This window comes from Mollisia scopiformis, assembly GCF_001500285.1.
Source record: "Mollisia scopiformis unplaced genomic scaffold LY89scaffold_12, whole genome shotgun sequence".
Lineage (NCBI taxonomy): Eukaryota > Fungi > Ascomycota > Leotiomycetes > Helotiales > Mollisiaceae > Mollisia > Mollisia scopiformis.
In genome coordinates, this window is record NW_017263592.1 from 314,542 (window position 1) to 338,718 (window position 24,177).

Sequence of the window (24,177 nt, forward strand, 5' to 3'; positions counted from 1 at the left end):
TGACGTCTGGTACTCCCTCGTCTCTCACCCATCAACAACAACCTCACTCTCCAAAATGTCCCCAATCCCCCCTCCCTCCGTACAATAACAACATGGCCTCCCTCCTCCGACAAATCGTCGCAGGCCCACGCTCGCGACATCCAGAAGCCGGCCTCGACCTCTGCTACGTAACGGACCAAATCATCGCGACCTCGGGGCCCTCAGGCACGTACCCGCAGCGCGCATACCGCAACCCGCTCGATCAGCTGGTCAAGTTCCTCGACTACAAGCACGGGGACGGATGGGCGATCTGGGAGTTCAGGGCTGAGGGGACGGGGTATCCGGATGAGGAGGTTTATGGGCGGATACGGCATTATCCGTGGCCGGATCACCATCCGCCGCCGTTTAAGTTGGTGCCGATGATTATGGCGGGGATGAGGAATTGGTTGCAGGGTGGAGAGGAGGGGAGGACGCTGGGGGATGTGGTGCAGGGGGTTCAGGGGGAGGTGAAGGGGGATTGGGGTGGGAAGACGGGGGCGAAGAAGGGGAGGGTTGTGGTTGTGCATTGTAAGGCGGGGAAGGGGAGGAGTGGGACGATGGCTTGTTCTTATTTGATCAGTGAGTGTGGGTGGAAGCCAGAAGAGGCTTTGGCTCGCTTTACGGAAAGGAGAATGCGGCCTGGATTTGGACAGGGAGTCAGTATTCCCAGCCAGCTGCGATGGGTGGGTTATGTGGATCGATGGACGCAGAATGGGAAGGTCTACGTTGAACGAGAGATTGAGATCTTGGAGGTGCATGTCTGGGGACTGAGGGATGGCGTAAAAGTCCAAGTGGAAGGATACGTTGACGAAGGCAAGACCATCAAGCTCTTCCACGTCTTCACCAAAAAGGAACGAGTGGTGGTAGAAGGAAACGCTCCAGGCGGCAGTGGATTCAAAGACATGATCTCAGACATGGCCGGCTTTCAAAACCAAGCCAACATCAAACCCACCAGGACGCAAACACCCCAATTTGACGGGACACACGAGTCCAAACCCCGAGCAGAAGCCTCAAGCAGCTCAAGCTCGACAGACATCACAGGCGGCGAACTCGGCGGCGGGGCCGTAGTATTCAAGCCCTCAACCCGAGTCATCCTCCCAACCAGCGACATCAACATCGACTTCGAGCGCCGCAACAAAGCCTCCATGGGCTGGACGATGGTCACAGCCGTGGCCCACGTCTGGTTCAACGCCTTCTTCGAAGGCCACGGGCCCGAACAAAACGGCCACGCAGACGAAACCGGCGTCTTCGAAATCGACTGGGACAAAATGGACGGCATCCGCGGCTCCAGCAAGAAAGGAACCCGAGCCTTCGACCGCCTAGCCGTCGTCTGGAAAGCCTACGACCCGGAGCCCGGCCGCGGGCGAAAAGAATCCGTAATCCACGAACCGGGCATCGATTCCCCCGTCCCCGAAATGTCTCCCGCGGACTGGAAAGGCGGTCATCAAACCTCTCCCGGTCTAGGAAAAGACCTCGGACTACGAACCGAGAGCCCGCGGAGCGCGGAAGTTAGCAAAGCGAGCAGTATAAAATCGCACCACTCGAAAGATCGAGACAATGATTCCGAGGAGGGCGTCAGGCCCAGCGGACCCGCTGGCGAGGACGACATCAACGTCGATATAAACGAGCTACCGCAACCGCACGGCAATGCGTCGGAGCCGACGATGGAGGCTGTGAACGCGAGGCTGGATACGGCGTCTTCGACTACGCCGACGGTGGATCTACCGGGCGGGGTGCCCGAGGATCAGTTGGAGGATGCGAAGACGCATCGGTTGGGACATGTGCAGGCGACGAGGAAGACGATAGATTCGTGAGTGGTGTGTAGGCATAGATGAGGAGTGGGGTGTAATACCATGATGAATGAATGCATGAGCTTATGGCGTTTGGTGGGTAAGAAAGAAACGAATAACGAATACGGTATATGGTTCATAGAGCATCGGTTAGCGTTGCTTAGAGGAACAGAAAATGAGAACTTTTGAAGAGAAATAACACTTATATGTCCGTCGTGATATAATCAGTTAACGGACTTCCTCGAGCTTGGTTAGCTGTTGCTAAACATGTTCATCAAAGTGCCATTTTCCTCACAAGAATAATGGACTTGAAGGCGAGTGGGGAAAAAATACCAGCTTCGGGATCCATGATCTAGCAAAATGATCATTTCTACCAGCAGTGACAGGATCTTGGATCATTATCCCAAACATTCACCTCCATCTAGCCGTTCCTGTAGAGCACTAGCTCTGAATCACGGCCCTAGAACCAAACATCACAATCCCAGCTGTAACAAGAATGGACAGAAAGCCGAGAACAAGAATAAAGGTTCAATTAGGATCAAAGACCTCTCGTATGGTATAAAACTCCAACGCTATGCAGCAATTCACCATCCATCCGACAACTCCTCCTTCCCATATCCCCTTTCAAAATCCAAACCCCGCCCTCGTGGGCTCCATAAACGCCGGGAACGGCTCCAAACTCCTATCCGGAAGCAACAATTTCCCCATCTCTCTCGTCGTGAAAGCATCCCTCGTCTCCCCCGCTACCTCTCTCGTCCCCTTACAATTCTCAGCCATCGGCGTCTCCACAGGCGTCAACTGATTCCCTAGCCCCAGCACAGCTTTCCCACCTATCCTCACTAGGTTATAGTGTTTATTCTCACTTTCCCAGTCTTCTTCTTCCTCGTCGTTGAAGATCTCTGGTTCGTATTGACGGCTCGCTCGCTCCATATCCTCCAAGGCTTCTAGGATAATGGTTTCCTCCCAAAGAGGCAGAAGTCTATACCCCAAATTCTCGAGAAGGATTCGTTGCGTGAAATTAATCTGCTCGCAGGTCCAGAGATTCAGACCCCATTGATCTCTATATTCCCTCGTACTCTGTTGGTGATCGTCGAGAAATTTGACAGCGAGGATCAAGGCACACAATACGATGATTTCGGGATGAATCTCATCGATATGTTGCGTTTCCAGCTTCTCTCCATTTGCGTTGAAAGGAGGAGGGAGAGAAACAATAGAGAGGGGACAAGCGGTTCGCCATTGTAGGGCGAAACGAGAGTTGAGGGAGTCGAGGATGCAGACGGCGAGGGCGATGGTTTCGAGGGGGAGGTCGGAACGGTTGAGGATGGAGTGGACGAGCGGAATGGAAGGGGTGGTTAGGGATGTTGAGGAGGGGATGAGGTTTGTGAGGTGGATTGCCGGGCCTGGTTTAATATGTTAGATTAGCCTGATGTTCTCCAACTACCGGGAAGAGAAATCTGGGGAAGAAGGGGATCCTTACCGAGGAGGTCTGGATCGAGGAATTCGTCAGGGGAAAGGGTGTCGGGGGATTGCTGGCGAGAATTGGTTCTCGAGTGGGAGAGGGGTGGTGTTGGGAGACTGGAGAGTGGAACGTAGGTTTTATCGAAGTAGGACTCGTCGAAGGAGGACTCGGAGGAGGATCGTAACATTGGTGGTGTCATTGTATCCTTGACTGCCTTTGGTTTCCTCCTCAGGTACGAAGTGGTAGTCGTCATGGTTCGGTAACGTAACGTGTGATTTTATTCGTATGGAGAGGTGAGGTGAGGGAGGATTCGAACAGAGATATAGGGTCGAGGGTGCCACATATGAATGTCCGTCTTTCTCGAGGTCTTTATCAAATTTTCTTCTTCCCTTTCTCCCTTCTCTGAATCAGTCTGTCCCAGTCGATTCTCTAACGTGCTGCAGAATCCTCTAGGCGGGTATTCTTTCAAGTGTGTCGAAGGCGTAAGATGATGTGATGCGGATGCGGGCCGGAGGATATATGTGGTGTGTGATTGTGTGATTGTGTGATTGTGTGATTGTGTGATTGTGTGATTGTGTGATTGTGTGATTGAACGAGTGGAGGGGAACGAACGAGTGAATGAACCACACGACCAGCAAACAATTGATCAGAGTGAAGTTTTCATTTCTGCCAGCAGAGAGGCCGACGGACAGGCTATATACCAAGGGAAGGAGGGAAGGAAAGGTGAGGAGGACATGGGCAGTTATGCCCGAGTTGTGCGAGAACTGGAACTAGTGTCAAACCAGTCTGTGTGTTCGTCTTGTGTTGATGTGAGGGAGCGAACGGACGGACGAGGTTGGCTTGAGCCTTCTCTTGCTTGCCCTTGCCTTACCTTGCTCTTTTTGTCGGTGCGGTGTGAGAACGAGAGGTGGATCCCGGCTAGCGTTCGATGGCTGTGGCTGTGGCTGTGGCTGTGGGCAGAATTCGAGCTCTCGTTGTTTGATTCTAAGACATGATGCGAGTCTCTCAATGGACATCATAAAGAGCTATCGAGAGCCTCTGCATACAGTATTGTCGGATGCACTCATGGAGATTGATTGAGCGTTGCGCCATGGAGCTGAGAGGCTACAGAATTGTGGTGGCTCGTGTCATGAGACATCGTCGACGAGGCTTCGTGCCCAAGTACTGTACAAAGTGACAGCACACCACTCACTTCTTTCTCCAGTATATCAAACATGCTTAACATCTTGCATGGTGTCCATTCAAGCATTCAAGCAATCAAGCACAGCATTCGTCATTCGTTCCTGTTGTGTTCCCCGTTACAACCGTTTATTGCGTTTACTTCTTGATTTCTGGGCGCTGCATAAAATCTACAGTAATATCAATCGGGTTTCCTTTAGCCAGGCACAACCACCTGGTGGGGAATCCCTGCCCCTCAGCATCCCTCCTGCACGCCAAGCCAGCCAAAGTAATGCACGTGAAAGCAGCCTTCTGTCACTTGTACACCGCATATACTGTAAGACCTTCACCGCATACACCTCACTCAACCTCATAAATGGCTTCATATACTTTCCAATCCAACGTCAGCCAGCTCTCCTTCCTTCTGTGCATCTCTTTCATTTCCTCACTACGTTTCATTGTTTCTGCACCAACCGGTTCCTGAGGGACTTCCGGGCTCCGGCACCGTATTCCCGTACCAGTAGTGCAACCTCCCCCTTTTTTGCCAGACACCAAAAGCTTGGATCGGTTGCTGGTCACACTATGATCGCAAAAATTTCGTGATTGTGGAGAACAACGTCGTCACAGTGACCTCAAAATACCCAGATCAGGGTCTTGCATTTATGCTTCGCTACTATTTATGGCAGCCAAGACGCAAAGATAGGGAGAGAAGTTCGGTAATGTCTTGGGACCACCCTTTTCAAAGACTTCTGATTTCTGATTTCTCATTACGATGGCTCTATCACAGGGCTCAGATCTGTCTTGTGACAACGGTTTGTTTTTCGACTTTCCTTCGGGGTCGGCGCCAAGGCGGCTTCGATCGTGCGCCACCAAGTTTTGGTGCTGCGCGCGAGACGGTCCCTGCCGATCTGAATTCCCGCTGAAACTACCATTGAACCTTCTGAGATTGCCTCAAGCTGTCCTCAGACTGGCAATGTTCATCCTCATTTTCAGGAAATATCCCGCATCAAAAGTCTTGCTTTGAAGCGCTTTTGTAGACGTGGTCATCATGTCTCAACTGTTGGGTACATATGCAAGAGATTTTCATGTGAGGTGAAAATGGTCACCTTCTCCTTTCTTGCCAACGATCCCCAGTCTTACCTTTCTCCTCCATCTCAGTTCTCTTTCGGCGTTCTCTCTTTCCTCGCGTTTCTTCCTCTTTCGCTCATAGACAGCGCGTACACACCTTCTCGTCTGCTCTCGGCCTTCCTCATAGTTGGCTCGAGCCAGTGCCACAACATTGTCAATATCCTCTGGGGTATATACAAAATTCCATGTCGACATATAGTCACTTGTCATGGGATCTACGCCTTCCACCTTGGGGTTACTGAGGAATGGAAAGTAGACCACAGCGATTCCCGCATCGGGCTGCATGAGCTGCCAGTCTTCTTTCACGGCTTTGGACTTCACGTTCTCGGTCGAAGAGGCTCTTTCTTGCGTTGTCCCCACCCATACTGTACAGTATCCCAGATCTCCAGAATCGTCGTCATCCTGGCTATTCGACGCCTTCGCGCCATGCTGCTCAATATCCTTCAGATGCTCAACTTGGTCAGCTTTTGCTTCTTCGAGCTTCGAGTCTGCTTCTGCCGCTGTGCTTGCTTGTGCTTCGTCAAGTTGTCCCGCTGTTTTCTCCGCGGTGTCACTTTGTTTCGGCCATCCAACTCCTATTGGCCACCCCTTGATGCCACGTTGGCGTGCATATCCATCTGCCACAGAAAGCCAATTGTCAGTTTTGATATCTGCAGATGCATCAAAGGCTATAAGAATGTCGACATCTCTTCCAGGGCGAAGTAGCGGATAGATAGGTAAGTTGTTGGACATTCCAGCATCCATAAGCTGCAAATGCGTGTTCTTATGAATGCTTTCAGGTGCTGTTTCGGGTAGCCTATCTTGCATCTTGTACGCAAAATTCGGAATGGACGCTGGGACAATTGGATGGACTTTGCTCAGATCGTCATTTCTACCTTCGATCAGGTCATCGATACCACCAAATCCCACCAAACCTTTGACAAGGGGTCTGACTTCCCTGTAATAATGTGATAATGTGGCGCAAAAGGCGGAGCCGAAAACGCCCAGTAATAACGGCAGACGGAGCTCAGGAACACGGAGGCCATCTTCATCATACGGTAAGTCTTTACCGCCCTCAAACTTGCGTCCTATAGCCCATGTCGGTATACCAGCTCCGAATTCTTCGCAGAACATTTCATATGGTGAGATCTCGAACCATTGAAACCAAGCCTCTTTTCTTGCTTTCGTCTTGGTCTCTTCCGATGGAGAGCCTGTGGCTTTCTCGGTCTCAGATGCTTCTTCGATGATTGGTATCTCGTGGCGGACTGCTGTGTAGATGGGCATCGGATGATCGCCTCGCTCGATATATTCGCGTTGATTGGAGATCTTGAGGTCTCTGTCATCGACGCCTACTTCTCCTTTCGGAACGAGGAGTCTGGCAGCCAGCATCAAGCCATAGACATCCACAAGCCCAAACTCTGCATTTGGATCTCCTTTGAGCTTCTCCACGAACCCGCTCAACAAGAACTTATTGGTGGGGGCGGAGTTTAGAGCAGCTAAGGCAACAGGAGGATACGCAATGTGCACGCCTATCCGAGCTTTCAGATGCTCCACCATCTTATCAAATCGACGACCACCAAGCGAAGAGTGATAAATGGACTGTAGCCAACAGCTACCACTGACTCCCGCTGTGTATGTGACACAATCGAAAAGCCCATCTTCACTTGTTGCCAGCATTGAGCCTGTACCTGCAACTAAAGCTCTCAGACCTCCTCCAGAACCAACCATAGCGATCGTCGGCACATCTTCTGGATGCACTTCCTCCTCTGGTAAACCAAGATATTTCGCCAAAGCAGTTGTAGTGACCTTCTTCCGCCGCTGCAGAAATTCCTTCTCCTCATCGCATAACTCGGAGGAAACCCTGACAGAAGCTGAGTACTCTATCTCAGGATTGATATAAGGATCGTGTGCCTCTTGCCATATTTCATCTGCCAACGAGCCTGGAGCCATGGACAACTCTCTCTGCAGCTTGCTGATATAGTCCGGTAAAAGCTTCGCCCAATCTGGCATAACAAAATCCACAATCTTGTCCGTCACTGCACCCCATTGTAGATCCGTAATTGAAGAGAAGATTGCGAATTTCGTAGTGAAGCTTCCCCAAGCTGAATCATCCGATGAAGCCGCTGCGACGACCTTGTCTTGCTGATACGGTAGAGTTGAGAGAAGCTCTGCATTTTCTGCGGCTATTTCCTGCTTCTTTTCCTCCACAGCATATGCCTTCTCTCTTTCGGCTCGAATCTCGCTGCGGAGGCGCGTGGGAGGTAGAGGTTGAACATAATTATTTTGGTAGAGTATGTACGTGAGCCCAGCACCGATAACAACGGAGGTAACTCCGGTTATGGCTATGCGGGACATTCGGGAGTTCTTCGATTTCCGTTTCGTTCGAAAGAATATACTCCGAGCTTGCGATCTATTTCGCAGTTGTGCGATCCATCTTTGCGTATAAAGTGAGCTGTTGAGATATTGATGGGAATAAGTACCCCACGCGTTTGTACGTGCGCCGCGGAGCATTGAAGAAGACATAGAGAATGGAAGAGGCTTAAGAGCCATTCATATCATGGCAGACATGGGTAGAAAGAGTGACTGGACAAGGACAAGAGGAAACCCTCCGGAAAGTGGGAATCATGACAGTTGTGATGTTAGCTGTTCACGCGAAATCCAGGTTTTCCATGTGAATTTGAGGTGTGGCGTCAGAGTGTGGCTGATGACGATGATCTGCGCTAGCATTTCACGTAGAGTGATCTCCATCAAGGACAGACGAACCTCTGGTGTACAAGCAAGTCGACACCTCTGAAATAGCAGAACACTTTTCTTGACCTTTGATGATCGAATCATATCACCACTTTAATGTTCGAGATCTCGCTAAGATGTGATTCTGCTACCCTATTGGGATCTGATTCATGTATCTAAAAGTAATGCGAAGACCTGATCTCAGTCCGTGATCAAGATGTATCTTTCGAAAGCCATGCAAAGTGAGTATGGTACAACCTCGTTAAGCGCTGTGCTCGTGCTTGACCTTTTTCATGCTTCACTGAAAGGTTCCGTCATTCAGCGCATTCCTTCTAATAGCCTCTTTGAAGATCAAGTCATCTCTCATACGGAACGACAACTCCTCCTGTAGCTCTTCCTCGGACATAACCATGTACCTCTGCTCCCAGAGGTTCTCAGCCATTTCTCCAGAGACCTTTTTGCTCAAAGTAACATTGATAAACCGGATCTCGCGAGCATTAAGCTCCAGGCGTACGACATGGGACTCCTTCAAAGCCCGTGCCTTTTCAACCTCCGTCTCAAAATCTTCTTGGTTCATCTTCTTTGACAGAGCGTGCTCTGCCTCTGCCAGGGAATTCAATTTCTTCGATCTCTTCTTCTCCAATTCGGCGATTGACTTCCTGCACTTTGCCTTCTTCGCTTGTTCTCTCAACTCCCTGAAGTGCGCAAAGCGCTCACTCGTCAGTTGCTTGGAGCACCGGTGGTTTATTCTTTGATGCAATTTGGCGATGTTCTTCTCGTAATTAACAATCTCCTTCATGTCTTCGCTTTTGCGGTTTTCAACTTCAACTTTGGAGAGTTTCATGAGTGCTTCCACTCCTTCCTCAAATGTGGCCATTGTTGAGGATGCTTTCGTACGAAAGTTCAATCTGATAAGTTGACGCAGAGAAGTATGGAAAGTCCTAGAGACGTTAGAAAGTGGATCGTGAGCTCGTATGATGAGAAGATTACCGAAAGGCCGCTTTCAATGAGGTACGAAGCCCAAGGTGAGGAACCAAGTCGTTCGCGAATATGATCTAATGCTAAGCTTATCGAAGTGTCGGCAGCAAATGAAGTCGAAGAGGCAATGAGTTTCCCCAAGCAATAAAACATCTCTTAGAGTTCCAAACTCTGAACTTGATGGCCCTCCGCAGGAGACTAACAATATCGTCCTTGACGCGATTAGCAATGATTGCTGGTAGGGTGGGGCTGGGCAAATACTCATACCAGAGGCACGGCTATGGGCGTAATATGTAAAAGAGGGGGATCCTGAAGTTGGAAGAGAAGTTGCTCTGCTTGTGTAGGAAGGTTGATGATATGTAAAACAAATGGCGCTCGAAGGTGTATGAGAAGTTGCTCTGGTAGAGAGAATTGAGGATATGTAAAAGAGAAGAAGCCTAAACTTAAACGAAGAACTGCTTTTGTAAAAGCTTGGGTGGTATGTAAAAGAGATGGAGCCTACACTTAGAAAGAAGCTCGGCTTTGTAGCAGCAGTTGAAGCTAAAGTGCGCTAAGAACAAGATTCAATTCAATACCGAGATCAAAACGGAAAGTGCGAGCGACAAACCCAGGAAACTGTTTGTCAGGGAGCAGTTTGATGGTTCTCTGATCTCGACTTCATACTACTTCATCGACCATCTTACTCTCAGAGCGTCTCTCGACTTTGCAGTAAAGTCAAAGTCAGTTTCAGCCTCAACCCGCTCCCTCCAAGACTTTCCAAACATCCAACCCGCCAAAGTCTATCTGCCGTGATATCCTTCTCCTTCCTTTCCATGAATCTCATACTTCAATCCAGAAGCTCAAACACGTACATCAATTCTCACATACATTGTCCAGCATCACCTCACATCTCGGCACACCAATACCCTAGGCTTACCCCCAAAAAGTTGAATCGCCAAAGTGGTAACTGACTGGTAAGCACTGTGGCGGCGGCCGCACTTTTTTACTCTGGGGTTGAAACCCCACTTAGAGAGTAAGCGCTAAGTTGTAGAGCCCATAGGCTACTTCCTATCTCATCATCGCCTAATCACGTTTGATGCGTGTATCTAGAATTGGTAGTAAGAGCACAAATTTGAAACGATTTCTTGCAATAGCACAATTGAGTTTCTATGAAAACATCAGTGGACATTCTGCTCTGCTCAACTTCTTAGACCAGTCAGCACTTAGGCTTAAAATCTTGACTACTAAAAGGTGGCGACGATCTCGGTATGGTTTGCACTTCCTAGAGGCGTAGCGCTCGAGCTGTCATGCTTTGGATTGCTACGCCTCAAGCCTCTTGATGCATCAGATCACATCCGAGGACCGAGCATCCCGATTATTCTGACTTTGCGAATGGGAAGCCTTTATTGATGTTGTCTTCTAAGTACTCTGACAATTGAGTGGAAAGTAGCCCTTGTCTGTTTACGAGCCATGTATCATGCGCTTTAATGGCGGGGCAATGTTGGATTGTGACGGCGAGGCGATAAGGCTGAGTATGCATATAAGACGCCTCAACAGTACTTGGGAAAAGACAAGCTCAATTCTGCTGTAATCTTTGCTATTCAAATCTTGTAAATGGCAGTCGACGAAAGAAAGCAGCTCCTAGACAGGCTTCGTGGCCAAAAACTCTTGATACCAGATATGCGACCCATATATGATAAATGGTCAGGGAAGCTCAATCCACACTACCATGCCATGATACCAATAGTTAATGAGAAACTGAGAAGGTACATTGTGAAATCAATATGATTTTTGGTGTCCAAGTACTAACGATGGATGAAGTGCGGCTCGCAATGAAAAGGAATTTGCAAGATTGAAGACAGCAGACTTTGCACTGTTTGGTGCAATGGTAAGATGCCTATGTCTGAAGCTTTCCGATGTCCTACGTGTAAAGCATGACGTCGAATATGTGCCTTCAGACATTGACTGCTGACTCGAGACTCTTCAAGTGGTGGCCCACGGCCAACTTCGATGAGCTTCGAATCCTGATTTTCTGGGCGGTATGGATTTTCCTGTGGGACGACGAGGCAGACGAGCCGACAGGACAATGTGCAGATGATTTCGAGACTGCGCAAAATTTCCGCCAAGAGACTATACAATTTGTTCATGGGTGTCTGAAACTCGACAAAACCGAAAAGCAGCGTCAAGGATTGTTCTATCAGTTGACCAAAAGTTTCCAGGTTTTTGGTCATCAACTGGAAGCAACATTCGAGTACCTTCTTGGACTGAGCTCCAATAATAAAATTAATTCCGCCATTGCACACAAAATACTTCGTAGCCTCACAGTCGTCGGAACAAGACTCAAGAGTAGTCTTACATGGATTTTAGGATTTAGTGCATCGAAGTCTCCGCCCACTGCATCAAGTCCCGTTATTGAGAACTTTCGAGTAGTCGGCGAGGCTCTCGTTAGAGGATATACTGTGGGTATGAAAAATTGCTGCAGCTACCATCTATGAAAGTTCATTGACAAGATTTTAGAACAGAGACAAAACTTTTTCGAGGAAATGAAGTTGGCTATCAGCTCTACTGAAGCGGAACAGAAGCCCAAATTGGAGGGAAGGTTGCCAACCCTAGAAGAGTATTGGAGTACTCGAATGGGAATAAGTGCTGTTGGTGTTTGCATAGCTTTGATCGAGTATAATGCACATCTCAATGCTTGTAATTGCTCACTGACATGTGTCCAGACTCGCGAGCGGAATTCGAGGACCGTATGAAACAAATCGTGAGCCCTCGTTGAAGATACTTTGCGATGAGACAAACATCGTCATCATCATGTAAGCTCTTATTTCTGATCCAGACTTCGTACTGACTAAGTCCGTGATCGTTAGAGCGAATGACATCTTGTCACTGAAGAAGGAGATGGTATGTGCCGTGTCTCATACTCGTGTAATCAGCTAACACTGTTAGGCCAAAGAATGCGCTGACAGCCTTATACCACTTTCTTGCCTCAAGAATGGCGATGTTCAGAGCGTGCTTGATCAAGCACATACTGACTTACTCGCCGCAGTAGCTCGCTTTGAGGTCGAGGCGGAGAAGGTCCTCTCGGAGCCTCGACAGACGAGAATGTCAGACGAGGAGCTTCGTGTATTTATTGACGGATGCAGGCAACTTTGGGTGGGAAACTTTGAGTGGAGGTGGGTACGACTTGAGCTTCCCAGATAAGGTAACACTGACTCTGTAGTCTTCGTACAGGACGGTATGGTCTCCAATCGATCGATAAGACGAATGGTAGTTTCTCCGTCGTTCTTTGAGATATCGATTTTAGCGGGAATGTATTGCAGCATCGGACTGGATTCGTAACGGAAATCTTGACCAGGTCTGAGAGAGTCCAGCCTCCAAACAGGGAATACTGATGTTGTGTCGCACTATCTGACTTTCAAGGCCCACCCTCACTGCTTTATTGGTATTCTTGTGACTGTGGAATGGTGATATTCGTAATGTAACCGGAGAACACGTCAGACCGAGTATCAACAGATACATGAAAATACTTACCTGTCTTCGAGGTGAGTCCAATCATCAACGATATGTCTGAGACAACCTTCTTCAAGCTCCATCCAGCCAATGTTGAAACATGACTAACAGGAATAGATGCCGACACGAAAATTAAAATTGCTTTTTTTGCTTGGAGGAGCCGACAAAGCAGGAAGATCGGACAGCATGCGTTGATCCTCATCACCTGCAGATCTCAGCGGCAGAAGTGCAAAGCATCGCACTGGTCGGAACTATCGTCCATGTGCGCCCACGTTGTTTGATGATCAAAGTAAGACACAGTTGGAATTGCTTTTTGTCGAGAAAAGGTCGTCATGTGGAAAGATTCCCACGATGGAGGATGTCTCGGTTCCAGTGCAATGGTTTCGAAACATCCGTCCAAGGGGACTCGTGACTACAGGAAACACTCAAGGAATGACAGGTGGGACCGTCATCTTTCGAGCCGTGCCTTCCGTTCGTTCGTTGTTTCCTGTAAAGTTTTCCAAGGCTATTTGTGAGCTGAGCTGATCTCCTCCACAGTCAATGCATCCATGCAAGAGGACTGCTCATGAGGACGAAAATACCCCACGATTACCACGATAATCAGCGTGAGACCCTTGTGTTACAATCGCCGATGATAGCACGATGATGCTAAGCACGAAAAGGGTCGCATCCAACCAGTCAGAAACAGAGACCGAATTCCAAGGCATAGTTGCATAATCGTCGATGCAGGACAATGGCTGCATATGTGTTCCTTCAAAATATCGATATCGATATCGGTGATGAAAGAGGGGAAACTCACGGAGAGGGGAAAATGGGAAAAACGTCCCAATGAACGATGCTGCTGGATCTATCTGCAGTGAGGAAGCCAGGTCACAAGCGTCTATTTTCTTCACAATGCATGTCAGCAAGGAAAGCAAATGCATCCAACGCCTTACGAGCAAGTTTGCATGTGGCAAGCCATGGCTATCATATCAGGAGCTGCGCTCTGACACTTCAAGCAGCCACCGACCCCAATCTCTCCTGTCCTGCAGAGCGACAATTATCCAACATCATATCTGACGTATCGACTTTCGGTCTGAGATCAGCTTGCAAACAGATATCTCTTCAGTGAGACTCCTGACTCTCGCGTGGGGGTTCTCTGTTGGGTTTCATTTAGAAACTGGAATACAATTCGTTCGTGCAAGAAGAGCCGAGAAGAGACAGCAGCCTCACTTTTTGCTCGGTATCGTCCTCGCTCGCTAAGAATAACACCGCCGTGGACATGCAGAATGAAGGCTGCATGTGTGTTCAGATTCAGATGAATATCGTCAGACTGGCGCTGGACTACCCTGTGGCAGATTAATTGAGTCCCCTCCGTATCATTAAATAAGCAAGTGGGGAAGAACAGCTGATTACTTGGGAGATAGGAGTATATATGGCAAGATCTGCTCTGAGGTGGATCACCATCTTCTCCTTAAACAAGTACAAAGTCTTTAAGTACTTCAGACATCATTGAACTCGGACAGAGTTCTTGAACAAACACAACTTTTCAAGTCTCATTACATCTCCAACCAAAACAACTCACTTCCAACGGCTCTCCTCCACCCTGAACACCAAACCCAATTCCTCTCATCCAGAACCTCGCTCATCCCCCGCAACATGGCCATCACCCCCGAGCCCCTCGTCATCCATTGCTGCGGCTACTGCTGCAAAGCAGAAGAATACGGTCATCACGACTACTGTGGCTGGTGTGACGTGACAGACTGCCTCTGAGTCCTTTACTCGGTACTTGAAGCCGATCCACCTTCTTTACTCCCTTCTTGGAGCAAAGGGCGTGGGCCCGGTATTATCTCTGGACCGACCTCTCCATCCAATTTGTTCAAAAACCACCATCTCACACTCATGACGAACATCATCAGCACCATCAAATTTGCCTTCATCAATACCCAACACGCACACGGAGTTTCTCGGCGTCTCACTCAACCACTTCATGGCTGGCAAGCAGGACACGGACGGAGCATTTCATTTCTTTCTTCCTTACTCAATCCATCTTACCTACCCACATACCTCCCTCGTCAGCAAATTACTTCCTCTATCAGAACAACCCACAGCTTTCGGGTATCGCGGAGGAGTTATTGGATGGGATAGGTACGAATGGAGTTTGATGATGGATGACCTTTTGGGTTGCATGTATTCTGAATTATTGGAAAAATCAAAATTTGAACAAACCCAATAAATAACCTTCGTACGCCCCTGGTATCGTGACCCTTCCCAGCAGATAGAGTAAAGTACAGTAATATGCATCTCAACCCAACAAACACCTGAACTCTTCCTTCCCCGCATATGAATACGACCTGCATCTGAATTTCCCCGCTTTGCATGCTCGAGAACAAGGTATCTCAAAAACGCTCTCTCTAAGACAAGCTTAAGAATACACCCGCCATCGCGCCCTTATCATACTTCACATACTTCCCCTTCCCCTTGTCAACCTCATGATACCGATCCCAGAACCTGTTATACAACGGCTCAATCATCTGCTGCACCTGCTTGGCCAACATATCTCGAACTTCCTTCTCCATACTCAAGCTCTTATGCTTAGCCACCAACTCATCGAAGCTCGTGTTGAATAGACGGAATTTCTCCTTAATGGCGTCTTTGTCCTTACTGCTGAGACTTTTTAGGATGGCAGCAGAGTCGATAGCTTGAGCAGATCCGGATTGAGGTCGTGCGCCACGATTCGTATATTGGACGTCGAGGAGATGACCGCATGGTTCTCGCCATGCCGATGAATACATCGAGGCACCATTCTTGCGCCACTTATCCACGTCTGCAATTCGATTTGACAGGAGAGGTTGGAGTTCCGAGGTCCTGATCATGCGCTCGACCACTGTAGCATTGTTGGCGATAAAGACACCAAGTGCTGATTTGCCCTTCAAGACCGGTGTGGCCTTTTGGTTAAGTGCATTAAGCAGGGTCTCGATTGTGTCGATACAGTAATGACAGAATATATCCGTACCATCGGCACTCACATCAAATGACTTCAAGCTTGGTATCTGGTCCGAGGAATTGTTCGATGCGGCATTTGACTTCCAACCCCCATCACCAATCGATATCATGATGCTGGATATAGGGCGGAGAAAATCGACCATATTATGTAGGCGAGTCATGGTCTCAGTGGTGATTGGTAGAGAGGCACCATCGAGTGGTACGACTGGTAAGTTAGCTACGCGACGACGAGTATCCTCCAACAGGTCAGATAGGGAGCTCTTTCCAGTTTCCCGAATGGGCTTTAAGGCTGCTGCAAATGAAGGCTTCAATTCGCCCGTTCTGCTTTCCATGTTTGACGAGAGGTTCGACATGATTTCGACGATTTCGTACGCGAGGTAGCAATCAGTCGTCAGGTTCGCCTTGATGTGTGAGTTCAGTTCGCGAAGGGTTCGTGCCAGCTCTGATATGGCACCTTGACAGGTCAAGTTAAACACTTTCCCCCACTCATCTCGAGCGAACAGCGCCGAGACGTTCTCGTACTCCGACAAGAAAGCCCTCTCCATGCCTGAAGCATACGTGCCCATGCCATTTGTTCCTTGCCGGTAGACAGCGTCCGGACTCTTCTTCTTCGCCGTATTGATAGATGCAGCAGAGAGGTTTTGTAAGGTAGCTGTCAGGTATGGTCCACGTACGCTGGCATACTGCTGCAGCAAAGGAGAATCGCCAGATCCAGACTGTCTCGTAACTGATGCCATGTATGAAACGATCAGGCCAAGTCGAGTCATCTTATCTTGTGACAGCGTTGGGAAAGGCTTGTCTTTTGTAATATAGTGGAGAGGCTCGAGGGGTCTCGACTCTTCCTGCAATAATTTCTGAAAATGTGCCTCCAATTGTGTATTCCCTGACTTCAACAACCTCGAGAGATCTGCCACTGCTTGTTGATTCGATCGGAGGTTCGTATTCTTCAGACCGGAAAGAGCTTGGCTCAGACGCTTCACGGAGCTTAAATAGGATGCCAGGCCAACCTTTTCAGGACTGCGATGCTGTCAATTCCTGTTCGACTGGGAGATTGCTGTACTGACCCCCTACGTATAATATCCTCCTCATTGCTCTTGATGTCCGATGGCTGCCGGATCCTTTCAATAGCTGAAATAACTCCATCGATGTCTGAAAACAATTAGGTGAAGCTCTGGAGAGGTGTGTTGGACGTACTGGTTCCCAATACTTGGAGTTTCTGGGTGTTGCCATAGAGAGGCCCGACAGCTTCCTTGACACTCTTCCCACTCGTTTCCAATCGCCCCAAGCATGCCGATAACTTTGTGTTTAGAATGCGAGTCTTCTCCAGTCGGCTATTCAGGACCTGGACGGGGATGTTAGCATGACCTATATCCTCAAACTCGACCCCTTCTGCCCGCTCCAACGTCCCTTCTTCCACGGAATTCATGTTGAGAATGAAGACTGACCTCCACTTCCGCTCGCGCCTCTTCATCTGCTGCTTGTCTTGTGCCCAGACCCACTGCCATCATAGACTCTTGATACTTTGTAGACCAGGCCTTACGTCCAAGCCCAGACATGTTTGGTGATACGCACTAGACCGATTCAGGTAAGGACATGCAGTGGCTGAAAGCTTATGTGGCTCGTAAAGTTTTGCTTTTTGGGACATCGCAGAGATCTGGGGAGAAGTTGATGAAGAATGAATTGTAGAACAGAAGGAGGCGCATATTATTATTATTGGATGTCAGGCACGATCACGGTTTGATTGGGTTCACTATAGACGCTTCCATTCACGGCAAAATCCCCCCATGTTTTTAATTTTGAGAACCTGATTTCTTCTGGCCGAATGAGAGGCCAGGGAAGGACCAATCCAGACTGCCAACACAGCAATTTCATAGACATCTACCAGATTGAGACACCGTTGATAGTAGAGTAGATCATATCATCACGACGCGTCGAGAGGTTTTTGAAAGACCGCGGGCAAGCACTGAGGACGCCTATCGATTCAACGTTGTATTGTTTCAAGAGATCCAGATATGCGTGCCAGGGGATCAAGTATGATAATATGAGAACCAGGAAACCCCAGTGCGTGGTTATACTGTTTCGATGTCTCGAGTGATCTGAGCGATTGCGATGTGATCCAGACTGTGCAGCGCAAGATTGGATCATGTCACTATGTCGTTTCGAGATCAGTGGAGTATTGACAATGTGTTCCCTCAGGTATCTCCTTCAGTTGAGTGATTAGCTAGATAGAGTAGGATCGCGGTGGTTTTGGCCTGTAGGCACCTTCTTGAAATCGAGCTGCTCATGACTCCGTTCGATTGTTCGAGTTGGCCTCCGTCGCAGCACGTCCACATGATAGAACATAATAACACAGATGCCTCAGTCAAGCGCGAGCTGGTTTGATTCGCAAGAGGTCTGTTGAAGTAATAGCGATGTCTAGCTTTCCATCTTCGGCTTCATTTTCTTCAAGTCCAGGCGCGAAGCCCAGATCCCAATGAAAAAAAAAATTCCCCACAGGAGAGTGCAATCAAAAATTCCCCCGATGACGTCCCCGAAGGAAAGTCAATTCGTCTTGACACCCCGTTGTGCAATGGAGGTCTCGTCGAACCATCAAAGCTAATCATGAGCAGCTCGATGTCAAGAAGGTAAGTATGAAGAAGAAAAGAAGAGGTTCTTGGAGGGAAGCCGAGATTATATAGAAATAATTCCAAGCTAGTTTAGCGCCAAAATCTGTCACCTGATGTGACAAACACCAGCGAGTTTGTCGAATGTTGTTGCCTGAGGCAGAATTATCTAACTGGCCGGCTCTCGCCGTTTTTGACACAGTGCGCAGTTCCTATTGAATTACATATTTATTGATACACAATTAATAAAAGTTTTAATATAAAATTATTGCGATATGTTATAACTATTTCTCTACGTCTTTCTTACTCGCTATATAAAAATTCAATCATGTGTTGTTGAGATTAAAAGTATTTTGATGTTCTCGCGTGTCAAAAACGGTAGCTTTTTTCTCCGGCTGAGAGGCCGGCAACAAGCGGCCTTTTCTGGCTCAGAACATCAAACTCCAAATGTACCGAATTAATTGTCTCCAACTTTGTAAATAGAATTGTGTCTTTCACAATTGTACAGAAATACCCTAAACACACTTCCATTTACAAATGATTTAATGTTTCTCATCCATTCAATGATAGTTCTACATATCAATGAGAAATTGTAAACTTGGTCACAACGGCCGCTGTTTACCCCGACGGAGAGAAACGCAACCTTCAATACAGGCTCGGGTGGAGTCCACCAACCATATTGCTCTTTATGGTCTTCTTATTTTAGTGCTCACATCTCAATTATGATTTCTTTTATTAAGCAGAATCTTCCTCATTTTAAGTTGTATGAGCACTGGAGGTCTCGTATTGCTCAGTCGTCTTGACAATGACACTCCGATTCCAAACTTTTATCCTCATTTCCAATTCTGATCCCTATGTACAAAGCATTTCCAGCACCAACTACACTCACGACTATGGGAACCGATCGTACACTTCCTGCTTTTTCTTACAAACCCGCACCTCACTCAGCTTTTGTCTACTTTCAAGACTTCGTTATCATCATGTTTGCTGTACTTCCAACAATTCTTTTTTCATGCGAATGGTATTGTACACGCAACCTATCTGGTACTCTACCTCCACGATTGTCACGATACAAGTAACCTCATGTCAGACCTTGTAGGAAGTCTTGACAGCATCCGCTGTACAAGTGAATACAAGTGGGTCCGAATTACACCTGCCAGTATTCAATACGCGTACGTTCCAATATACTCTTGGAGAGTTACAGCTCGCTAACACAGCTAGCAACGCCCGAATTGATTAATACAACGACTACAGAGCTCACACCCAGACACGTTTACCTCAGCCTACCAGAATCGTGTTCTCCGAACTATCGTCAACCAGTCTCCAATCACTGGTGCCGGCCTCTTCATCTTGTACCAAGGAGACCAACGTGATTGCCATTTTCTACTACCTAGTCCTGGGACTAGCAGCATACAAGTCCAGTCCCGCAAACGCCGCTGTTCTCACGAATCCCGCTACTTTCACAGATACGGCTGACTCTGCTGGTACGACTGTTTGTGTGAACACTGCTTATGTTCCAGCGGAAGAAGAAACCCGCAGGTCAAGCCATGGAGCAAAATGTTAAAAACATCATTTCCCGGGGCAAAAAGAACACCGAAGCGATGAAGGAGCCGGACAGCAGACCGCAAACCACAAGACACCATAACCCTAAATCCAACTCCAGATTGTTTTGCTTGAGCCGAGAGCGAGTAAGCGAGTGTGTTGAAGAGCGGGTTGCAAAGCGAAATCTAGAAAACGTTCAAGAATCAAACAGAAGCCAAGCAGCACAGCGAGATCATCAGCAGAACACCTGGTGAGCGACAGTACGGAAAGAGAGACGACAGTACAAGAACATGGAATGAAAATCAAGCATCCTAAGCGGCCGTCTCCCGAGGCTATCATGCCAACAATGTTGTCTGGTCCAAGATCAATCAACATTGCAAGATGGCTTTCGATTCGTTTCCCATGGCAAAGCATCGAATTCAAATCAAGGTCAAACAATCCCGCCATGGAGTAAGATCTCGTACCGGCTCGACCAATAGCTTCTGCACATGCACAGCTCCAGCATCTTCGGGGGCCGGAATATGCAGAACCCTCACACAGTATTTCATCAAATATTGCCCTCTCGTTGAGCCATGATCGACTCATGAGGAGGAGTGGAGTCATGCATGCGCGTGGCCATATCGAGTGTGCACTTGCTTGAGTTTTCATTACGCGCCAGCAGATGGAAAGGACGTCTTTGACATTTGAAAAGCTCTGAAGTGTTGAAACTCGAGGGCTGCGACCATTTTTCAGGCGTGGACTAAGCATTGTTAGGCTTGATACGGTGTCCCTTCCGCTAGGAAACAGCGCCGCAAACCAACATCTTGTCAAAATTAGGTCGATCACAACGAAACCTGATTTGGCGAAATTTACGAGCGTTAAATATTAGTCAGCCTTAAGTCCAGACGCTGCTACTACTACTACCGCCCTTAGACCCAGAATTTCACGTCAATCTTTTCAAGATTGAAATTCTCACTCACGATGCCAAACCAGGGCAAAGAAAGCCTCAAATGGCCCTCGATCAAACCCCGAGATTCATTTTCCCATTAGCGGCCGTCAGCTTACTCTCAGTGGTTGCGGCGCAACATCTCAACCCCTGACAGAAGCGACTTAGACGTCCCAACTTGGGACGACGGATTCTCAGCCTTACTGGGGGGCGGTACGACCGCCGTCCTACTACTGTATGATAAGCTCGCTGTTCACCACTCGCCGGGACATTACCCACATCTGTCAAAGCTAGCATGAAACCAGCATGTACGTGCGAAGTAGCTCATCGCTAGCACTTTTCAGAAGGCGTTAAAGTCTTACTCTATGGACAATAACGGCAACCCCTTCTTTCTTTTTCATATGATTGGGACAAAATTCGACAGCAGGGGACAATCGATCGTCTGAATCAAATATAGGAAGAAGAGCTGAACGTAGATCCCTGAACAAGCTTCAAGATCCAATTGTTTATTCAGCACCCGTTGAGCTACATGGGATAGTGGGACTCAGATCCCTCCTCCCATATAAAGTGCGGGTGAATCCCACGACGACAGTAAGTCTTGTTTGCGCACCCTTCCAGATATTCAGACTAGACGTGAAGGATCTTCAATCTTTCTTTTCTCTACATCAACAATGGACCCAACAAAACCTCTCGTCATCATTGGCTGCACGCCAGTCTACGGACATCTCATGCCTATCCGGGCTATGGCGAAGCTCTTGGTTCAACGAGGCTACGAAGTTACCTTCGTCTCTTGCAGTCACTACCAAAAGCTCGTCGAAGAAGTGGGATGCCACTATGTTGCCATCGAGGGATATGGAGATTGGTACGAGGCCGAACTGAACACAAGATTCGCAGAAAGGAACACTCTTCCACCTGGACCAGTTCAACTCTCTTATGATATTGAACACTGTTTCGTCCGACCCATTCCCACCCAGCACGAAGCTATGCAGAAAGCCATCAAGATGAACATGGAAAGACATCCTGGCAGACCTATCGTTCAACTCAGCGAAAGTGTCTTCCAAGGCTCACTCCCAGTCAACCTTGGTGCTGGAATCAAGCCTACAGCGACGATGGGGATAGGTGTGATCCCAATGTCACTCAGCTCTTGCGACACAGCACCCTTTGGTCCAGGACTCCCACCAGACAGCTCGCTTGAAGGGCGGGCAAAGTATGCCGCAATGTCAAAGCAAATTGCAGAGCTGTTCTTCGGAAAACCAGAACGAGTATGGAAGGAAATGTTCGTAGAAGTAGGAGCTACGATTCCAGAATTACCCATGTTCGACGCGCCGTTTTACCTTCAAGATCGCTTCCTGCAAATGTGCACACCATCCGCCGAATACCCAAGAAGCGATGCGCCAGACACCATTCGCTTCACTGGCGGTCTACCAAAAGGTTCTAGGGATCCAATGACCGAATTCCCGAGCTTCTGGAAAGAAATCACTGCTGGAGACAAGGACATTGTCTTTATTTGTCAAGGGACCATCGCTCTTAACTATAGCGACCTCATCATTCCCGCTATGGCTGCCCTCAAGGACCGCCCAAACACCATCGTGGTCGTCGCTCTTGGTATTAAGGGAGAGAAATTCCCAGAGGGAACCTTCGTCCCAGAAAACGCACGAGTTGCAGACTACATTCCCTTCGACGAACTTCTTCCACGCTGCTCCGTCTTCCTCACCAATGGTGGTTATGGTGCCTTCCAACATGCCATCGCCAATGGTGTCCCAATCATCTGCGGTGGCGCTGGCGAGGACAAGCCGGAGGTATGTGCAAGAGTCGAATGGTCTGGGATGGGTATCAATCTTAAGACCGGACAGCCAACTCAGGAGCAGATTTCTGAGGCTGTCGATCAAATCATTAAGAATCCCAAGTATCGCAAGAGAGCGAAGGAAATGGAAGCTGAGATGGCTTCCTTTGATCCTATCAGTGTAGTAGCCGCCAACATCGATGAGCTTGCTGCTCTGAAGGCAGGGAAATGAGTTTTCGGTTGTTCTGGGACTTTTGAGAGTCGCTGTTATTGATTGAAGCGGACATTCGTAGATCAGCGCGCAAATGAATAGATGAATAGATGAATAGATTTTAACAACGATAGATGATGGTAACTTGCTATGACCTGGAATGATGTCTCAAGTGACAACATGACAACACATAACCTAAGCTGTGAATGTCCAAAAGCCTCTCAATTAAGAGAGATGGAGGTCAAGGCGGATTTTGTGAAGCCACATTGGTGACCTAAACCTTCAGCCGACCTTGAAATGCAGTCCAAAACACACTTGCCATCCATTCGGCTCTCATCCGACTCGTGGCTGACCGTTGAACTCTCAACGAATCCCGAAAACCACAGCTGCAAGTCAAACGATCCAATGCCGCAAGGTACCACGCCATTCACCACCTCTAGGCACGCGCAATGACCACAATCCTGCTATAGAAGATGAAACATGAAACATTCCCTTTTATATCCAACGCGAGAGATTGAGAGGCTGCATGAAATAATAGAGTAATATTTCAATGCGGAAACCCAGAACGTGACCCTCGCCTGCCAAGCACTGCCCCGCTTCGCAAGCTTCGCCCCGCCATCCTGCGCTCACTCCTCGCTCCGCTCGCTGTCAGACATCGAGTTCCTATTGCATCACACAGCGGTCAACAAACGTATTTGTACGTCAACCTCCAACCTCGTAAGTTCCTATAAACTTCACTCTCTCTCTCTACAACTATCTTCTCCACACCTGCAAGTACAGATTCGTCAGCTAACGAACACTCTGCGAGGAATAGAGAACCTCTCAACACACCTCAACAAATCCCCGACTCTCAATCAAGATGTCCGATTTCGATACCGCAGTCGCGGACTCAAAGAAGTTGACCTCCAAGCCCGACAATGATGATTTGCTGGCGCTCTATGGTTCGTGTCTACCTCTCAAATCCACGTCGGAACAATAGATTGACAAGAAGAACCACAGGACTCTACAAGGTAGCTCTAGGCGAGGACATCTCCAAGGCCGAGAACCCGGGAACTTTCGACTTCAAGGTTCGTCGTTTACTTTCTCTTGGAGCTTGAACCAGGAGACACGAGGAAGAAAATGCTGATACGCTACAAACAGGGCAAAGCCAAGAAGAAGTCCTGGCAATCATACGTTGATAAGGGACTCACCTCCGACGAAGCCAAGGCCCAATACGTCGAGCTGGTCGAGAAGTTGAAGGAGAAGCACGGATATGATGCGAACAAGGTCCCCGAGGCCGTTGGTGCCAAATAAATGCTCTCATAGCACGAGGAATGGATGATGATGACGGTTGAGGAGCACATATGATGATTGGCAGATGGAACATAGCACATGTTGGTAAATTGGGATGGGATGGGAT

At 48.3% G+C, this 24,177-nt stretch overlaps 11 protein-coding genes across 11 annotated transcripts; 5 read left to right on the forward strand and 6 right to left on the reverse strand.

Annotated features, from left to right (window-relative positions):
- Positions 1-22: 22 nt before the first annotated feature.
- LY89DRAFT_616311 (phosphatases II) lies at positions 23-2,005 on the forward strand. Its single transcript, XM_018210760.1, has 2 exons — positions 23-461; positions 522-2,005. The coding sequence occupies exons 1-2, from the start codon at positions 93-95 to the stop codon at positions 1,830-1,832; spliced, it is 1,680 nt and encodes a 559-aa protein (XP_018071140.1). The 5' UTR covers positions 23-92; the 3' UTR covers positions 1,833-2,005.
- Positions 2,006-2,576: 571 nt separating this feature from the next.
- Positions 2,577-3,454, reverse strand: LY89DRAFT_566116 (uncharacterized protein; the record flags this gene model as incomplete). The annotated part of the gene is made up of 2 exons (XM_018208539.1): positions 2,577-3,208; positions 3,286-3,454. Coding segments are annotated over 2 exons (801 nt in total), but the record flags the coding sequence as incomplete, so codon positions are not given.
- A 164-nt stretch (positions 3,455-3,618) lies between these two features.
- On the reverse strand, positions 3,619-4,391 carry LY89DRAFT_64100 (uncharacterized protein). The gene is made up of 2 exons (XM_018211695.1): positions 4,095-4,391; positions 3,619-4,031 (listed from the first exon to the last, which is right to left on the reverse strand). The coding sequence occupies exons 1-2, from the start codon at positions 4,284-4,286 to the stop codon at positions 3,717-3,719; spliced, it is 507 nt and encodes a 168-aa protein (XP_018071142.1). The 5' UTR covers positions 4,287-4,391; the 3' UTR covers positions 3,619-3,716.
- LY89DRAFT_64183 (uncharacterized protein) lies at positions 4,380-5,275 on the forward strand. Its single transcript, XM_018211730.1, has one exon. It carries the CDS (start codon positions 4,498-4,500, stop codon positions 5,026-5,028), a length of 531 nt encoding a protein of 176 aa, XP_018071143.1. The 5' UTR covers positions 4,380-4,497; the 3' UTR covers positions 5,029-5,275.
- Positions 5,276-5,508: 233 nt separating this feature from the next.
- Positions 5,509-7,887, reverse strand: LY89DRAFT_585653 (putative cytosolic phospholipase A2 zeta; the record flags this gene model as incomplete). The annotated part of the gene is made up of 2 exons (XM_018209333.1): positions 5,509-5,970; positions 6,010-7,887. The coding sequence occupies 2 exons, from the start codon at positions 7,885-7,887 to the stop codon at positions 5,509-5,511; spliced, it is 2,340 nt and encodes a 779-aa protein (XP_018071144.1).
- A 673-nt stretch (positions 7,888-8,560) lies between these two features.
- On the reverse strand, positions 8,561-9,139 carry LY89DRAFT_718541 (uncharacterized protein; the record flags this gene model as incomplete). The annotated part of the gene is made up of 1 exon (XM_018218422.1): positions 8,561-9,139. One exon carries the CDS (start codon positions 9,137-9,139, stop codon positions 8,561-8,563), a length of 579 nt encoding a protein of 192 aa, XP_018071145.1.
- Positions 9,140-10,899: 1,760 nt separating this feature from the next.
- On the forward strand, positions 10,900-12,509 carry LY89DRAFT_733795 (terpenoid synthase; the record flags this gene model as incomplete). Its single annotated transcript, XM_018219845.1, has 8 exons — positions 10,900-10,985; positions 11,041-11,107; positions 11,208-11,682; positions 11,737-11,893; positions 11,943-12,032; positions 12,087-12,120; positions 12,166-12,392; positions 12,440-12,509. The coding sequence occupies 8 exons, from the start codon at positions 10,900-10,902 to the stop codon at positions 12,507-12,509; spliced, it is 1,206 nt and encodes a 401-aa protein (XP_018071146.1).
- Positions 12,510-12,582: 73 nt separating this feature from the next.
- Positions 12,583-13,112, reverse strand: LY89DRAFT_64305 (uncharacterized protein). Its single transcript, XM_018211782.1, has one exon. The coding sequence runs from the start codon at positions 12,929-12,931 to the stop codon at positions 12,656-12,658; it is 276 nt and encodes a 91-aa protein (XP_018071147.1). The 5' UTR covers positions 12,932-13,112; the 3' UTR covers positions 12,583-12,655.
- A 1,765-nt stretch (positions 13,113-14,877) lies between these two features.
- LY89DRAFT_707261 (uncharacterized protein) lies at positions 14,878-17,429 on the reverse strand. Its single transcript, XM_018217589.1, has 4 exons — positions 17,160-17,429; positions 16,909-17,056; positions 16,779-16,863; positions 14,878-16,731 (listed from the first exon to the last, which is right to left on the reverse strand). Exons 1-4 carry the CDS (start codon positions 17,268-17,270, stop codon positions 15,123-15,125), a joined length of 1,953 nt encoding a protein of 650 aa, XP_018071148.1. The 5' UTR covers positions 17,271-17,429; the 3' UTR covers positions 14,878-15,122.
- Positions 17,430-21,455: 4,026 nt separating this feature from the next.
- Positions 21,456-22,799, forward strand: LY89DRAFT_697142 (putative UDP-glucuronosyltransferase 2A3; the record flags this gene model as incomplete). Its single annotated transcript, XM_018216878.1, has 1 exon — positions 21,456-22,799. The coding sequence occupies one exon, from the start codon at positions 21,456-21,458 to the stop codon at positions 22,797-22,799; it is 1,344 nt and encodes a 447-aa protein (XP_018071149.1).
- Positions 22,800-23,592: 793 nt separating this feature from the next.
- On the forward strand, positions 23,593-24,171 carry LY89DRAFT_684837 (putative acyl-CoA-binding protein like protein). The gene is made up of 3 exons (XM_018214966.1): positions 23,593-23,719; positions 23,778-23,845; positions 23,919-24,171. Exons 1-3 carry the CDS (start codon positions 23,638-23,640, stop codon positions 24,069-24,071), a joined length of 303 nt encoding a protein of 100 aa, XP_018071150.1. The 5' UTR covers positions 23,593-23,637; the 3' UTR covers positions 24,072-24,171.
- The last annotated feature ends 6 nt before the right edge of the window (positions 24,172-24,177 follow it).

Bases quoted from the DNA above. Each gene is read 5' to 3' on its own strand.
- LY89DRAFT_616311 (XM_018210760.1), top strand. From the start codon at position 93: ATGGCCTCCCTCCTCCGACAAATCGTCGCAGGCCCACGCTCGCGACAT. The intron at 462-521 runs GTGGTGCAGGGG...ACGGGGGCGAAG, and splicing joins AGGGGAGGACGCTGGGGGAT to AAGGGGAGGGTTGTGGTTGT.
- LY89DRAFT_64100 (XM_018211695.1), bottom strand. From the start codon at position 4,286: ATGATGTCCATTGAGAGACTCGCATCATGTCTTAGAATCAAACAACGA. The intron at 4,032-4,094 runs GTCCGTTCGCTC...CACTAGTTCCAG, and splicing joins GGCTCAAGCCAACCTCGTCC to TTCTCGCACAACTCGGGCAT.
- LY89DRAFT_64183 (XM_018211730.1), top strand. From the start codon at position 4,498: ATGGTGTCCATTCAAGCATTCAAGCAATCAAGCACAGCATTCGTCATT.
- LY89DRAFT_64305 (XM_018211782.1), bottom strand. From the start codon at position 12,931: ATGAGGATCAACGCATGCTGTCCGATCTTCCTGCTTTGTCGGCTCCTC.
- LY89DRAFT_707261 (XM_018217589.1), bottom strand. From the start codon at position 17,270: ATGTCTGGGCTTGGACGTAAGGCCTGGTCTACAAAGTATCAAGAGTCT. The intron at 17,057-17,159 runs GTCAGTCTTCAT...ATCCCCGTCCAG, and splicing joins AGGCGCGAGCGGAAGTGGAG to GTCCTGAATAGCCGACTGGA. The intron at 16,732-16,778 runs GTCAGTACAGCA...ACAGCATCGCAG, and splicing joins GAGGATATTATACGTAGGGG to TCCTGAAAAGGTTGGCCTGG.
- LY89DRAFT_684837 (XM_018214966.1), top strand. From the start codon at position 23,638: ATGTCCGATTTCGATACCGCAGTCGCGGACTCAAAGAAGTTGACCTCC. The intron at 23,720-23,777 runs GTTCGTGTCTAC...GAAGAACCACAG, and splicing joins TGATTTGCTGGCGCTCTATG to GACTCTACAAGGTAGCTCTA. The intron at 23,846-23,918 runs GTTCGTCGTTTA...CGCTACAAACAG, and splicing joins CGGGAACTTTCGACTTCAAG to GGCAAAGCCAAGAAGAAGTC.